The sequence below is a fragment of the Amphichorda felina genome (genome assembly GCF_050947745.1).
Source record: "Amphichorda felina strain 45539 chromosome Unknown scaffold_8, whole genome shotgun sequence".
Classification (NCBI taxonomy): domain Eukaryota; kingdom Fungi; phylum Ascomycota; class Sordariomycetes; order Hypocreales; family Bionectriaceae; genus Amphichorda; species Amphichorda felina.
In genome coordinates, this window is record NW_028145042.1 from 2,587,603 (window position 1) to 2,603,623 (window position 16,021).

Sequence of the window (16,021 nt, forward strand, 5' to 3'; positions counted from 1 at the left end):
GAATTAGGTAGTCGACTATATGTGGGTGGTATTCTAAGCACGGTAGCTATCAACCAACACGCATGTCCACCGCCTTTGTCAGTCAGCGTTATAGTCCAGCCAGACTTGAATCTCAGAGGGTATTTACATGGCTGGCCTGGGCCCTTATTTCGGTAAAGGGTAGCACTAATCCCTCTTTACCGCTTCCATCCCTACCGAGAATTATACAGCTCCACCATCCTAGGAGATTCCTATGTGTTTGATGCACTCTCCCGCACCACCCTGATGCCACCCGTGACAACCACGTCTTGAAGGATGGACGCACCCAAGGCTCAGACGAACGGCCAAGGCCATGCCCATACCAATGGCACTTACACCAACGATTCACATACTCATGGTAGTCGTCTTGATGGCCATCATACCAATTCTGCCCATGCTAACGACACCTATACCAACAACGCCCACACCTACGTGGCGCACATTGATGGCATCACCAACAGCGTCACAAACGGCCCTCAAAATGGCCTCCAGAACGCAACTCCCCCCACCAGCAAAACCCACACTGCTCTCGTGCCCATTGCCATCTGCGGCATGGCCATGCGGCTCCCAGGCAACGTCAGCAACGCAGAGCAATTGTGGGACTTCCTGGTAGGCAAAAAGGACGCCCGGAGCACCGTGCCCCCAGAGCGGTACAACGCCGACGCCTTCCACGGGGAGGGCCGCCACGGATACTTTCTCAAAGACATCGATCTGGAGAGCTTCGACGCGTCGCCGTTCCGTGTTTCTCGCGCCGAGGTGCAGCAGATGGATCCCCAGCACCGGCTGCTGCTCGAGCTCACCAAGTACGTCTCTCTTTCACCCTCCATGTCATATCAAGTAATCCCCTAACGCTGAGGCAGGGAGTGCCTCGAGACTGCTGGTGAGACAGACTGGCGCGGCAAGTCGGTGGGATGCTATATCGGCACCTGGGGCGACGACTGGAAGGAGTTCCAGACGCGCGAGCAGCACGGTGCAGGGATGACGTCGGTGAATGGCCACGCGGATTTTATGATGGCTAACAAGATCTCCTACGAATACGATTTCCACGGTCCCAGGTAGGCAATGACTTCCCTCCAACTCGCCGTGCCTCCATGTTGCTTACAAGTTATAGCCTGGGCGTCAAGTCGGCGTGCTCGTCATCCCTGGTTGCCCTCCACACGGCCTTTCGGGATCTACAAGCTGGCGAGGCCACATCGGCCATTGTCGGGGGCGTCAACATGCTCCTCAGCCCCAGCTGTAAACCCCCCATATCCCTTCGATTTGACCCGAACCACGGAGACTGACCCAGAGCAGCTACCTCAGCCATGTACCGTGGAGGCATCCTCAGCCCCAACGACTCATGCCGCGTCTTCGACGCCGATGCCGACGGGTACGCTCGTGCCGAGGGCGCTAACATGGTCTACCTCAAGCCTCTAGATGATGCCATCCGTGATGGCAACCCCATCCGTGCAGTCATCCGTGGGGCGTCCAGCAACCACGACGGGAGGGGCGACAACGAGAGCAGCATGTACTACCCCAGCAGCGCGGGGCAGGAGGATCTGATCCGCAAGTGCTATGCTGCCGCGGGGATCAGTGACTTTGGGCAGACGGTGCACTTTGAGACGCATGGCACGGGGACGCCGGCGGGGGATCCCGTCGAGACAAAGGCTATTGCCAATGGTGTGTCCGACTCGTTATTCTCGTCTTTTGTACACCTCCACAAGGAGTGACTGACACTGTTCCCTAGTGTGGGGCGAATATGGTGGCATATACATTGGCTCTGCCAAGGTTTGAACTCCGTATATGCCTTCCATGGGCTCCATATCGCTGACTCCGCGTGTGTAGCCCAACTTTGGCCACTCAGAGGGCGCATCTGGCCTTACTGCCCTGATAAAGTGCGTTCTGGCGCTTGAGCACAGGACTATACCTCCCAATATCAAGTTTGAGAAGCCGAATCCAGATAGTGAGTACATGAGTAATGCAGATATTCAACATGGCTCCCCTCTAAGACAAGGACAGTTCCCTTCCACCGTGGCCTGAGAGTGCCTGTCGACTCAATCCCCTGGCCCGTAGGTCGACACGAGAGAATCAGCATCAACGGTAAGAGAACCTCGTTCTATAACATCAACACCAAGACTCAGCTAAGTTGGTCAAGGATTCGGACTCGGCGGGTCAAATGCACATGTCATCCTCGACTCAGCCAGCTCCTTCGGTGTTGGGAGACTCTCCAGCAGCAACCTCGGCCATTTCCTCCATGCCGCACCGCGACCAAGGCTCCTCGTCTTGACGGCGAGTCACCCAGAGTCTGTCAAGGCTGGAGCTCTCCAGCACGCCGACTTCGCCGAGTCCCACCCCACCAAGCTGCACGACATGGCGTACACTCTGGCTCGTCACAGGGAGCACAATACCTACCGGGCGTTTGCCGTTGCTGACGGTAGCGCGGCTCCTGAGTTTTGCACTCCTGCCAAGGGACCTGCAGCCGAGCCAGATGTCGTGTTTGTCTTCACAGGGCAGGGCGCCCAGTGGCCTTCCATGGGGGCTAAGCTACTGATGGAGTATCCTTCTGTGGCCCAGGAGCTTGCCCTCATGGATGATGCGCTCGTGACTCTTGGTCCGGAGTATGCTCCCGCTTGGAAGCTAGCAGGTCAGTGTTCATCTTGGGTACAACCTTCCAGCATCCGCTGACAATGACCCCCCTGAAACAGACGAACTGCTCAAGCACAAGGGCACTAGCCAAGTCGCCAAGGCTGAATTCGCCCAGCCCCTGAGCACCGCCGTCCAGATCATCGTCGTTAATCTCCTCCGGTCATGGGGCATCCAGCCCGCTGCTGTCGTGGGACACTCCAGCGGCGAGATGGCGGCCGCGTATGCCTCAGGCGCTCTGACCTTGCAGCAGGCCATCATCTGCAGCTACGTGCGTGGGCTTGTGACCAAGAAGATGCGCCGTCCTGGTGGCATGCTCGCTGTGGCGCTGGGCAAGGATGCTGTCACGCCGTACCTGGTAGACGGACTGGTTGTGGCCTGTGAGAACAGCCCCTCTAGTGTCACCTTGTCCGGGGACGATGACAAGATCGACGCAGTTGCACAGGCTATGCAAAAAGACTATCCGGACCTTACCGTGCGGCGCTTGCACGTTGATAAGGCATACCACTCCCGTAAGTCCGATGCTCAGCAAGCCAATATGAGATACACCAGTCGTGCTGACAGGAATCAAAGACCACATGAAAGAGGTGAGCACCATGTACGAGGAGATAATCTCACGCCATGTCTCGAGTGCTCAGGCTTCTGTCCCGCTCTACTCAAGCGTATCCAACAAGGTCATCACACATGCTGGACTCTTGAACGCGCCGTACTGGCGCTCCAACATGGAACTACCGGTTCTCTTCAACACAGCCGTGGCAAAGCTGCTTCATGAGCGCCAGCCATCGGCCAACACTGTCTTGGTTGAGATCGGGCCCCATTCGACTCTGGCCGGACCTCTTCGCCAGATTACGAAGGCAGCCACGGCAGACGGTGTCTCGTACGTGCCCACCCTGAAGCGCAACGAGGACGACCGGGCGTCACTCCTCCGTACCGTGGGACAGCTCTTCCTCCAGGGCGTCAAGGTCAGCTTTGAACGCCTCATGCCCCATGGAAACACCCTGCCCAACCTTCCCGCCTACGCCTGGAACCGCGACGACAAGTTCTGGGCCGAGAGCCGCCTCATCCGCGACTGGCGCCTTCGCCGCTTCCCCCATCACGAGCTCCTGGGCACCCCCGTCGTCGAGTGCTCTGCCGTGGAGCCCATGTGGCGCAACATGCTGAGGGTTGAGAACGTCCCCTGGCTGCGTGACCACATGATCGATCGGGATGTGGTGCTCCCTGGCGCGGCGTATGTCACCATGGCCTGTGAGGCGATGCGTCAGGTCTCGGATGCCACCGCGGATGATTACTCCCTGCGGAATGTCACGCTGAGATCGGCATTGACACTGCCCGAGTCTTCGGCCACCGAAGTCCTGTTCGCGATGCAGCCTGTCCGGTTGACCAAGTCGCTCGATTCAGCATGGTACGAGTTTACAGTTTATTCCTACAACGGCACTTCATGGACGAGGCACTGCAGTGGCGAAGTCAGGGCAGGCCCAGCAACCCTACCTCCTGAGGGCCGTGAGATACATGACCTCCCTAGGAAGGTCAACGAGCCCGGGTGGTATCAGGCAGGGCGCCGTCACGGTATGAATTTCGGGCCGCGGTTCCAGGGACTTTATGCGGATGCGGCGACGGCCCATCCTCTGAAGAACGTGATAGTTGCCCACGTCTCCAACAAGATTCCCGACGTCGTTCAGACGGAAGAGCCTCCATATCCTCATGCTATTGCTATAGACTACTGCATGCAGCTGTTCCCTCAAAGCGTACACAGGGGCTTGGAGAGGAAACTCCGGGGTAAGTTGGAAACTGCTGACAGATAAATCGTATAATGCGTATATATGCTAACCTTGGATGTCAATTAGGTTTGAGAATACCTACCTTTCTCGGTGAAGTCTACGTCCGGCGACCGAGTCCCAGCGGGAACTTGACCATAGAGGTATCGGCCGATGAGAATTCCAGGGGAGATATCCAAGGAAACTGCTTGGTTATCGACGACGAGGGCCAAGTTGTTGTGGAGATGAAAACCACACGTCTCTCCCCCCTCGCAGACGAGTCCAGCAACAAGATTAAGGACAGCTTCCGCGTCCAGTGGCAGCCTGACCTTGAGTTCCAGGACTTGAGCCAGCTGATCAAGGGAAGGCGGTCCTCGACTATGAGGGAAGGTTGCGGCCCGCTGCAGAGTCTGATCTTGAGCTGTTGCGTGGAGTCCCAGCACCGTCTCTCCGGATTGGAGGCAACATCTGTCGAATACCTTGAAAAGTTCCGCCGGTGGATTGACGGTCAGGTCGATCAGGCCAAGTCCCAGGGCTATTTTCTTGTTGAAAACCCCGCAGCTATTCTTGAGCTACATCCCTCTGAGCGAGTTAAGCTCATAGACGATCTGGTTAACCAGCTCGGCGACGCCAAATTCGGGCCCCTCGCTGCCTCAGTGAAGCGCATATGTGACTCAGTTCAGGATATCTATTGTGGTAGAACAACCGGGCTTGACGTCCTCCGGGAGGGTGACCTCCTAACCCAGGTCTACAACTCGGTCCATGAATGGGACTACCGGCCGTTCCTCCGCCTGCTCGGCCACCGCACGCCTCATATGCGTATCCTCGAGATTGGCGCAGGCACAGGCTCCTCGACCGACATGATGCTCCAGGGTCTCGTGTCAGAGTACGGCGACCGCCTGTACAGCTCTTACGTCTTCACCGACGTATCGGCTGGTTTCTTCGGCGCGGCCAAGGAGCGCTTTGGTCATGCCCATGCTATGAAGTTTCAGACTCTCGACATCAGTCGGGATCCTGGGGAGCAGGGCTTCGAGCTGGGGTCTTTTGATCTCGTTGTCGCATCCAACGTGCTGCATGCCACGCCCAGCCTGGGGCTGTCCCTGGCCAATGCCCGCAAGCTCCTGAGGCCAAATGGTAAGCTTCTTCTTCAGGAACTACATACGGGCATCAAGGGGGCCAATTTTGTCATGGTATGTATCCCCAACTTCCCATCTGCAAATCAACACAGCTAACCCTTCCTCCTCAGGGAACACTCCCCGGTTGGTGGATGGGTGAGGCCGACGGCAGACCCGACGAGCCGTATGTGAGCACCGAGCGCTGGAAGCTGGAGCTGGCCAATGCAGGCTTTGCTGAAGACGAGGCGAGCTTTGTGCTCGACGACGAGGAGCCGTACCAGTTCAACGCTCTCATCTTTGCGTCGCCAAAGTTGGACAAGAAGACGACGAGCACCGTCTCACTACTTTCAGGAAGCCCAAGCGGCGGTGTAGCCACTTCAATCTCCGAGTTCCTGAGGAGTCGTGGGCTCAACGTCCAGGTGCTCAGCCTCGCTGACAAGCCCACACAAGGTGTCATCTCGATCCTAGATCTCGAGGGGAAGCCCTTCCTGAAGGACATCTCGGAAGATACCTACCAGCAGCTCAAGGACTTCTTCATCAATGCGACAGGGCATGTTCTCTGGCTCACCAGGCCGTGCCAGATGGGCTGCTCAGAGCCCGAGTACGCCACATCGATTGGACTTACACGTGTGCTACGCCTAGAACTGGCCATTCAATTGGCTAGCCTAGAGCTCGATGAGGTTGAGTCTGACGGGGCCATGGACGCCATACTCAGTGTCTACCAGAACATCCAGCAAGACACGGTAGAGGGATCAGAGGTTGATCCTGATCGTGAGTTCGCGTGGTCTGATGGAAAGATCTACACCCCTCGCTTCCACTGGTTTTCTGTCCCCGAGGACATGGCAGCCCAGTTCAAGGAATCTGGAGCCACGTCCTCGTGTAAGACACTAGAAATCGGCAAGAAGGGCTCGCTGAAGTCGCTCAAATGGGTCAACACGTCAATGCCCAACCTGGGAGAGGACGAGGTGCTTCTCGAGATACGCACAGTGGGTGTCAATTTCAAGGTAATTTGTACTTAAATAACCCACTCCCAATTTTTTTTGGCTAACAGAAGGGATAGGATCTTCTCGTAGCGATGAATATTGTCGAAGGGACCATGGGTCTCGGAGGCGCGGGCATCGTCAGGGGCGTCGGCTCACAGGTGTCAGGTCTGAGTATCGGGGACCGCGTCGTCATCGAGAGCAAGCATCTATATTCGACCTTTGCCAAGGCCAACGCAAGCCACTGCTTCAAGATCCCCGATGAGCTGAGCTTTGAGGACGCGGCCACCATGGCCTCTGTATACGTGACAGTCATTTACAGCCTCTTCAATCTTGCTCGGCTGGAGGCTGGTCAGGTGAGTCGTCATGGAACGTTGAGCCCCAGTGTGTACGAATGCCCTACTTACCAAAGAGTCCTCCTGTCAGAGCATCTTGATCCATTCGGCCTGTGGTGCCATTGGGTTGGCGGCAATCCAGATCAGCCAGATGGTGGGAGCCGAGATATATGCCTCGGTGGGCAACGACGAAAAGGTCCAACACCTCATGAACACATTTGGTATTCCTCGAAATCGGATCTTCTACTCCCGGGACTCGAGTTTCCTCCCCCACCTTATGAAGGAAACTAGTGGAAAGGGAGTTGATGTCGTCCTCAACTCCCTCTCAGGAGAGCTCCTCCACGCCTCGGTATACAGCGACCCCTTTCCCCAGGAAGAACAAGTAGCTAACATGCACACTCCAGTGGAACTGCGTCGCAGAATTTGGCTGCATGGTCGAGCTCGGCAAGAGAGACATCATAGGGCACGGTCGCCTTGCCATGGATGCCTTTGAGAAGAACCGCGCCTTCTTCGGCGTGGACCTATCGGCCATCTCGGACAAGCGCCCAGAGGTGTTGGCAAAGCTGCTAGGAAAGATGATGGGCTTTTATCAACAAGGCTTGATTAGGCCCATTGGTCCCACCACCATCTTTGAGGCTACCAACGTCGAGATGGCGCTTAGGGAAATGCAAAAGGGTCATCACATAGGCAAGCACGTGGTTCGCATGCCAGAGGATGCTTCGAGCCTCGGAACATCTTCTGTGGTAGAGGAGCTCCGTTTCCGCCCGGATGTTTCTTATTTCCTCCCCGGCGGTCTGGGAGGACTAGGGCGCTCCATCTCTACGTGGATGGTTGAGAAGGGGGCTAAGAACCTGGTTTACCTCTCACGAAGCGGTGGTACTAGACCCGAGGACAAGTCTCTACTAGAAGAGTTGGCTGCCGCAGGATGCGACGCACAGGCATTCCAGGGCAGCGTTGGGAATATCGCCGACGTTGAGCATGCTGTGGCCAACGCCCATTTCCCCGTCGCTGGCGTTCTCCAGATGTCCATGGTACTCAAGGTGAGTAAAATGCCGTCCCCCTGGCAAGTCAAGCATCACCTACTAACCCCCATGTTCAGGACCGCATGTTTGAGAACACAACCTACAAGGAATGGGTGGACGTAGTTACCCCCAAGGTCGCCGGCACCTGGAACCTCCACAAGGCGCTCCAAGGCCACGACCTCGACTTCTTTGTCCTCTTCAGCTCCTCCAGCGGCGTCGTCGGCTATAAGGGCCAGGCAAACTACGCCGCCGGCGGCGTCTTCCAGGACGCATTCGTCCAGGCGCGACACAGACAGGGCCTGCCTGCATCCGTCATCGATGTCGGCCCCGTAGAAGACATTGGCTACGTGGCGCAGAACCCCCAGGTCCGGGCCAGACTGCGCCAGAATCTCATGGGCTTCACCAACGAGCAGGGCGTCCTGGATGCTCTTGAGTTGGCCATCTCCAAGTCCTCGCCAGCCGCAGGATCGAGTGATCCCCTCGCCGCCGGAGGGGCGACCTACGCCAACGGGAGCCAGTTCTGCCTCGGATTCCGCACGACGATGCCCCTGGCGCACCCAAACAACCACGTGCCCTGGAAGCGCGACCCGCGCTGCGCAATATATCGAAACATGGACGACGGGAACGAGCTGCTCACAGGTGGCAGCGATGGCAGCGGCGCCGATGGGGACCTGCACGCCAAGTTCAGGGCCTTCATGGCGGATGCAGAAGCCCAGCCGGGGTCCATCATGCAGGAGGACAAGAGGTCTGAGCTGGCGCACTTTATCGGGGCGACGCTGTGCGGGTTCATGATGAGGCCGGCAGACGAGGTGGATGTGAAGGTGGGGATTGCGGCGCTGGGGATCGACTCCCTGGTGGCTATTGAGCTGAAGAACTGGTTCAGCCAGCGACTGGCTATGGATGTCAGCGTGCTGGAGATTATGAATGCGGTTTCGCTGTTGGGTCTGGCGGGAATGGTGGCTGAAAGATTGGCTGCTAAATGGGGAGTCGGGGCGTGAAGGGGATAGAAGGAAGGGTATCTTGGTGGAGTTGGTGTGGTCATTAGTTAAGGGAGTTTATTACTTGGAATTCACTCCTAAACATGGCCAACATCCACCCCAGTTTCTGACATCTGACATGCATCCCTAACTCCCATTCCCTGGTGCCCAATACGGAGTATCCGTATCCGTACATCCCAACCATTTGCCAGTTCCCTACCCCGCTTCAGCTCGACCAAGTCATGTCATCAAGGTGAATGTGCGATAGATCTGTTCTAGGCACGCAGCTGTTTGATATCAATCGTTGCCTTCCTCTCCTCTACTTACGTTCCCATTTCCTTGTGGTAACTAGGCGCAGTAGCCGAAATTTGCCTCACCACTAACTGGCAACATGTCTCTAAACGAGGACAAAACGCCCATCAACCCTGCGAAACCGAAGTGCTACCGATTACGGGAGATACCCATCACCATCAGCAGAGCCGACCTTCTGCAGCAGCTGGATGGGCTTCTCCGTGGCCATGAGTCTGGGGGGGCAGATGCGGATAATTTTCGCTTGACTATGGCACCCTCCTCAGCCAAACATTGCATGGCAACATTGGTGTTGCCCCAACCACCACCGAAGGACTTCGTATATCGTGTCGATGAGGAGTTGATTGGAATTACTCCTATCTACGAGGGCAATAATGCCGTGGTGGAGTGAGTTTTGTAATCATATGCCGTCTATGGGCGAAGAATCTAATTCGTAGACAGCATCGTCGCGGTTCATGGCTTAGGGAGCCATCCTATCGGCGGCTTCAGGGACAATGAAAGAGGAAAAGTCTGGCTACGCGATTTTCTGCCTGAAGACATTCCCAAAGCCCGCGTTCTAGTCTACGGGTACCGTTCTCACATCAAGGATACGAACTCGACGTATTCGATCAACGAAATTGGAAAGTCGTTCCTAGAATCATACAAGGCCTTCCGGAAAGAAACAAAGGTGATTTAAAGATCCTCGCTAATAAAGTCTCCAATTCCTGACTTTTGATGGCTAGACAACCCAGAGACCGATCATCTTTATCGGCCACAGTCTTGGCGGCCTCATCATCAAAGAGGTAAACGCTTCCTCTTGCTGCCTCCTCGTAGGGCTACAGCACCAACTAACTCCATGACCACCAGGCCTTGGCAATGGCTCTAGATAACAGCGAGCAGCTTAAAGATGATGAGTTCTTCAAGTCGTCTTACGGGTTGATCTTCTTTGGCGTTCCAAACCTTGGCCTAAACCCAGGGAATCTGAAGACCATCACCGACGGCCAGCCAAACCAGCGTCTGATCATTGATCTAGAGGGACGTTCCGAGTCCGAGCCGACTCAATACCTAGATGGTCTGAGAAATCAGTTCATCAGATGCTGTAAGAAACAGAGTCCGCCCTTCGAGATTGTATCCTACTACGAGCGACGAAAGACTGCCACTCTGAAGGTGAGCTTGTGTCCCTCTTTTGCTATATATATTAGCAGTAAAAAGAATTCTACTCACAGTTACTTATACATAGGAAGAAAATGGCACGCTTTCAAGAGACGGGGATCTTTGCCTCATGGTGACTAGGGAGTCGGCATGTCGGATTGGGAACGAGGATAGTACCCACAACAATCACATGCTGGACACAGACCATTCTAGACTAGTAAAATTCCCCGGTCAGAGCGATGACGGTTATATTCGAGTTAAGCAAACTTTGGAAAGTCTCGTCGAGAATGCCCCAGCTACTATTCGAGGCCGATTCGTGTGTCCTAGTGGTAACGTCCAAACAGTACCAAAACGATTGATTTGGATAGTTATTAACAGTGGCCAGAAATTTTCTACGACGAGACGAGGCTATCTGATGACGAGAAACGCCATTGGGACGACTTAAATGTGCCTCACTACAATGCATTCAAGGAGAATGAGGAGAAACTAGCAAGGCCGGTCGACGGAACCCTCCAATGGCTGGTCTCTGACGAGGTCTCGGACAGACCAACCGGCACCGATAGCCTACAGAAAGAAACATTCGATCGTTGGCGAGACTCGGATACTCAGAACTCGCTTCTCATCCAGGGGCCTCCTGGAAAGGGGAAGTCGGTACTGACAAGGTTCGTGGTGGAACACCTCTCTCAGACATTCCAGACTACACCGGTCACGCACAAGGTCATCTACTATTTCTGCAACATCAAAGGCGATGAGAAGCTACGAGACGCATCAACCATCCTTCGGGCCATCATCGTACAACTTTGCGAGGATAGACGGCTGTTTCGAAAACTTCCTAATAGGTTTCAGGACCCAGCGAAATGGCAAACTTTCCATTCAGCTTCCATCGATGAGCTTTGGGGAGTATTCTCCGACTTGGTGAAGCACAGTCCGTATTCCTGGATCTACTGCGCCATAGACGGTTTGGACGTCTACACAGTTGGGATAGATGACCTCGCGAATCGGTTTCAAAAGCTGAAGGATCCAGAGTACCGCTTCAAACTCTTCTGCACCAGCCGACCGGATGGTCCTATTCAGAGCTTTCCGCCCGGGACTAAATGGGCCTTTCGCCCCCCAACCAGCGATCTGAAGCGGTTCATCAAGGACCGGTTAAGGAATGCGGAGCTCGGCAAGTTCAAGGAACTAATCTACGAAGAGGTCCTTGACCGGTCGGGCTGGACCTTTCTCTGGATTAGCATCATACTTCACGAGCTCCGGAAGTTGCCATACCTAACAAAGTATAAAATCAAAGCCGTGATCCAGAAGACGCCACAAGAGCTTCACGATTTATACACCAGCCTTATCCAGGCCGCGTTCAGACTCGATCCACGCAACATCGCTATCCTGGCTTGGGTGACATTTGCGAAGTATCCACTTTCTCTAAAACAGATGGAAACAGCGGCCACTATCATGGAGCCCGAAGTTACGAGCGTCGCTGAATTTCGCATGCATGAAGCACCCTTGGATAGCGATACTATCCAGAAGCATCTTGGAACGCTCATTGATATCATCAACGGGCGCCTGTATCTAATTCATCAATCTCTGCAGGACTTTTTGAAAGAAAGCTCTGAAATCTGGAGTCTCAAAGACATCGAACTGCGGTTCTCACGGCCGGAACTAGCACTTGGTAAGGCGTGCATAAAGTTTCTGTCATTTGAAGACTTGCAGGACTTTTGTCCGAAGAAGGAACATTCACTGGAGGTCAATCGGCTGTCAAACTATTGCTGGTGGAACGATTACCGATGGGCGACAGACCTGAGGGAACATGACTGCTTCCTTCTTTACGTGTCTGAATTTTGGTTCCAGCATATTCACCATGCTGAGGATGTCCTGGACGATGCACAAAGGCTGGACCGCATCCTCCGAGGCCCAAACAGACGGCTCTGGGAAGCATCCAACGATATCATTCACATAGGCTATAACCCGCCACTCTGGGGCACCGCTCTTCGGTACCAAATTGACTGGCTGGCACGGTTGCTGCTGGATCAAACATCCCCCATTCTTTCGGAGGCATTCCACAAGGACTACCTGAGGGAAGCTGCCAGAGATCCTACAGTTCTCCGAGAGCTACTAGACCACCCTATCACAGCTGGGCTCAAAGTACATGGAAAGGTACTTGAAGAAGCGGTAACATGCTATAGGGCAACGGAGGCATTAGATGTTCTCCTCGAAAAGAGAGGTCACGAGTTCCAAATTCCGGTAGAAGTTGTCAGGGCGGCGGCTCGGGCTTCGAGCGTAGATGGCATGGAGCTTCTGCTAGAAAAGCGAGGCCATGAGGTTCAGATCACAACAAACATTGTCAAGGAAGCAGCTAAATCTCTGAGCAAGGATATGATGGAGCTGCTTCTAGAGAAGAGGGGCCATGAGATCCAAATCACGGAAGAAATCCTCAAGGAAGCGGCTATTAACTGGAACAAGAGCATAATGGAGCTGCTGCTGGAGAAGAGAGGCCACGAGGTTCAAATCACGACAGGGGTATTAAAGTCGGCAGCAGGCAGTATCTCTGGCGCGGAAGTACTTGAGCTGCTACTAGAGAAGAGAGGTCACGAGATCCAAATCACGGCGGAAGTTGTCAAGGCAGCGGCTAAGAGCGGGAATGTGCAAGCAATGGCCCTAATCCTAGAAAGGAAAGACCACGAGGTCCAGATCACGGCAGAAATCGTCAGGGCAGTGGCTCAAGCTCCGAGCCTGGCTGTTATGGAGCTGCTGCTAGAGAAGAGAGGCTACGAGGTCCAGATCACCAGCGAGGTGGTAAAGTTGGCCGCTGATAGTTCCTTTGGCAAGGAACTATTTGAGCTGCTGCTAGAGAAGAGAGGTTACGAATTTCAAATGACGGCTGAGGTAGTCGAAGCAGCGGCTAGGATCGGGAGTGAGAAAGCAATGGCGCTGCTCCTAGAGAGGAGAGGCGGAGAGTTCCAAATAACTGCCGAGGTAGTCATGGCAGCGGCCAGGAGCTCATATAGTCAGACGATGATGGAGCTACTAATAGAAAAAAGAGGCGAAGAGGTCCAGATCACGGCCGAGTTACTGGAGATAGCAGCTGGCGACCCAGCTGGCGGGGGAGTTTTAGAGCTACTTCTCAACCGAGGAGGGAGCGAGATACGGATCACGCCCAAGGTGGTCGAGGCAGCTGCTAGGGCCCAAAATGTGGAGTCAATGGAGATGCTTCTTGATAGATGGGGCGATGAGGTCCAGGTCACAGACGAGGTGGTCAAGGCAGTTGCAAGCAACATGTGGGTGGGCGGGAAGATGATGATGATGCTTCTCCAAAGAAAAGGCAAAGAAATACAGATTGGGCCTGAGGTTGTTGAGAGAGTAGCAAGAAACGCAGGCCAGGGTGCTCGGCTGATGACTCTGCTTCTCGACAGAAGGGGTAACGAGATACAGATTACGCCCGAGGTAGTCCAGGCAGCTGTGAGCCTAGGTCAGCCATCGGTATTGGTGGTGCTTCTCGACAGAAGGGGCAGAGACGTCCAGATTACGCCCAAGTTAGTCGAGGCGGCGGCAGGGTGGAATGACGAGACAATGAAGCTTCTTCTGAGCAGAAGGGGGAAAGAGATCCAGGTTACGCCCGAGGTGATCGAGGCGGCGGCAGGCAGCGAAGCCCGAGGAGATGCCACGTTGAAGCTGCTTTTCGAGAGACGGGATAGCGAGGTCCAAATCACAGACAAGGCAGTCGAGGCAGCGGCGGGCAACAGCACAAAAGGCGAGGAGATCTTGATGATATTTTGTGGGAGAAGGGGTAGCGAAATCCGCATAACGCCCAAGGCGATGGAGGAAGCGGCGAACAACACGTTCAGCGGGGAGGGGATAATGGAGGTTCTGCTGGAGGAGAAAATGGAAGAGGTCGCTGCAGTAATGCGGGAGGAGGGCGAGATTATTTGCTCTGCTGCTGCTTCCTGCGGTAACATGGGAATTCTCGATCTTCTCTGTTGCCGACATCACTTCCTGCCTCTCCGAGATCATTGGGTCAAGACAGCAACGCTCTACAAGGCTTCCAAAGACGGGGACGTGGACACCGTCAGACAACTCTTGCTGGATGGAGTATCCCCGCACACAGAGGGCAGCGGGTTTCACAGTCCTCTGTCTGTTGCAGCATTATGCAATAGCATAGAGGTGGTAAAGCTGCTGGTGGAGACCACCGACGTGGACGTGAACTCGTTCGATAGGTCAGGCCGATCACCCCTTTTCCGGGCGTGTCACAACGGCCATAAAGAAGTTGTGAAGGTGTTGATTGCTGCCGGGGCAGACCCGACAATCGAGGACCGTCATGGGGATACGCCGCTGTCTTTTATGAAGAGGGAGCAACGTTTTGATGAGGTGATTCAGATCCTAGAACGATGGTGCACCGAGAGAGGTATTGGGGGTGGAGACGATGCCACTATCGCAAGATAGAGGGGGCCACAGGGAACTTGTTTGGAAATATGTCGTGGCACCTGTATTCAGTTGTGTTTTTCTTTGAACGGCTATAAAAAATATACATGGGCTATCAAGATTTGGAGCGTCCCATCCATTGGGGGCAACGCCGCTGGGGCCCAGTCTCGTTTCATCAACCTCGAGTTGGACGTTGGACGTTGTATGTTGGGTGGAGGAAGTTATTATTGTGATGGAGCTCCACAAAAATACCACCACCACAGTGATCACACCAGCGAATCCCGCGCCAACGATAATCCGCGCTCCGAACTTTTCGACCTCTCGCGTTTGAAGCAACCTCCAAGCCGAAAAGTCTCGATCGTCGCCATTGTGTCTACACTCCACCGTGACGGGGCTGTTGCGCGCACAATGTGAGTTCTCGCGATCCAATTGTTGCCTGTGGGCTACTTGCTGATATCTCCCAGGTCCGTTGCATCAAAATACGGCAGCATGATGCTGTCAAGGGTAGCAGCCCGGCAAGCTTTCGCTGCTCCCCTGGCCATCCGCCCTTTCTCGACATCCCTCGCCTACCACAACCAGAGCTCGCGCGGCCCCAACGACCGCCCGGTCCGCTCGAATCCCCTCGTCGGCAACTACATCCGCCCCAAGCCGGCCGAGCCCAAGGCTGAGGACAAGCCTTCCACATCCACCGAGCACCCGGAGTCCTCGCAACCGCCCTCCTCCCAGCACGCACCCGGCTCAAACGCCGCCATGCCCCCTCCTCCGCCCCCCCCTTCCGCGTCCGCCTCCGCCGACCCCAGCGCCCCCGCCAGCGACCAGCCCCAGCACGCCTACGACGCGACGTCGCCCAACCCACCGGGCTACTTCGACGTGGGCAAGATCCTCGACACGGACATCAACAAGGTGCTCAGCACCTTTGCCAGCAAGTACGCCGAGTCCCTCAGCATGAGCAACGACCCGGTGAACCAGCCGCGCGTGCGCACCGCCGCCGTGACGGGCCGCACCGTCTTCCTCGGGGGTGAGGGATGGGTGCGCGGCGCGGCGCACTCGCCCGAGCACGCCTTCGTCATGCTGAACCGCCTGCTCAGGGAGGGCAGGGTCAAGGAGCTGTGGCACCGCCAGCGGTTCCACGAGAGGCCCGGTCTGAGGCGCAAGAGGCTCAAGATGGTGCGGTGGAGGAAGCGCTTCAAGGGTGGGTTCAAGGCTACGGCGGCGCGGGTGTGTGAGCTCAAGAAGCAGGGCTGGTAAACGGCTTTGGATAGTCTGGATGTTGTAAGATAGAAAATGGGGGGGATTACAAGTCTGGGCCCCATGTATACTATGGAGCATAAACATAAGGTGATACAAT

The 16,021-nt window shown here is 55.3% G+C and overlaps 2 protein-coding genes across 2 annotated transcripts; both read left to right on the forward strand.

The window, feature by feature from the left end:
• Positions 1–294: 294 nt before the first annotated feature.
• ACO1O0_008478 (type I polyketide synthase) lies at positions 295–8,844 on the forward strand (the record flags this gene model as incomplete). The annotated part of the gene is made up of 15 exons (XM_083197842.1): positions 295–821; positions 879–1,073; positions 1,130–1,254; positions 1,312–1,677; positions 1,745–1,785; positions 1,843–1,960; positions 2,153–2,641; positions 2,703–3,152; positions 3,214–4,416; positions 4,515–5,584; positions 5,641–6,513; positions 6,570–6,845; positions 6,916–7,173; positions 7,229–7,864; positions 7,924–8,844. 15 exons carry the CDS (start codon positions 295–297, stop codon positions 8,842–8,844), a joined length of 7,548 nt encoding a protein of 2,515 aa, XP_083047310.1.
• A 1,143-nt stretch (positions 8,845–9,987) lies between these two features.
• ACO1O0_008479 (mitochondrial 37S ribosomal protein bS21m) lies at positions 9,988–15,921 on the forward strand (the record flags this gene model as incomplete). The annotated part of the gene is made up of 5 exons (XM_083197843.1): positions 9,988–10,278; positions 10,352–10,579; positions 10,642–14,642; positions 14,937–15,083; positions 15,138–15,921. 5 exons carry the CDS (start codon positions 9,988–9,990, stop codon positions 15,919–15,921), a joined length of 5,451 nt encoding a protein of 1,816 aa, XP_083047311.1.
• Positions 15,922–16,021: the final 100 nt, after the last annotated feature.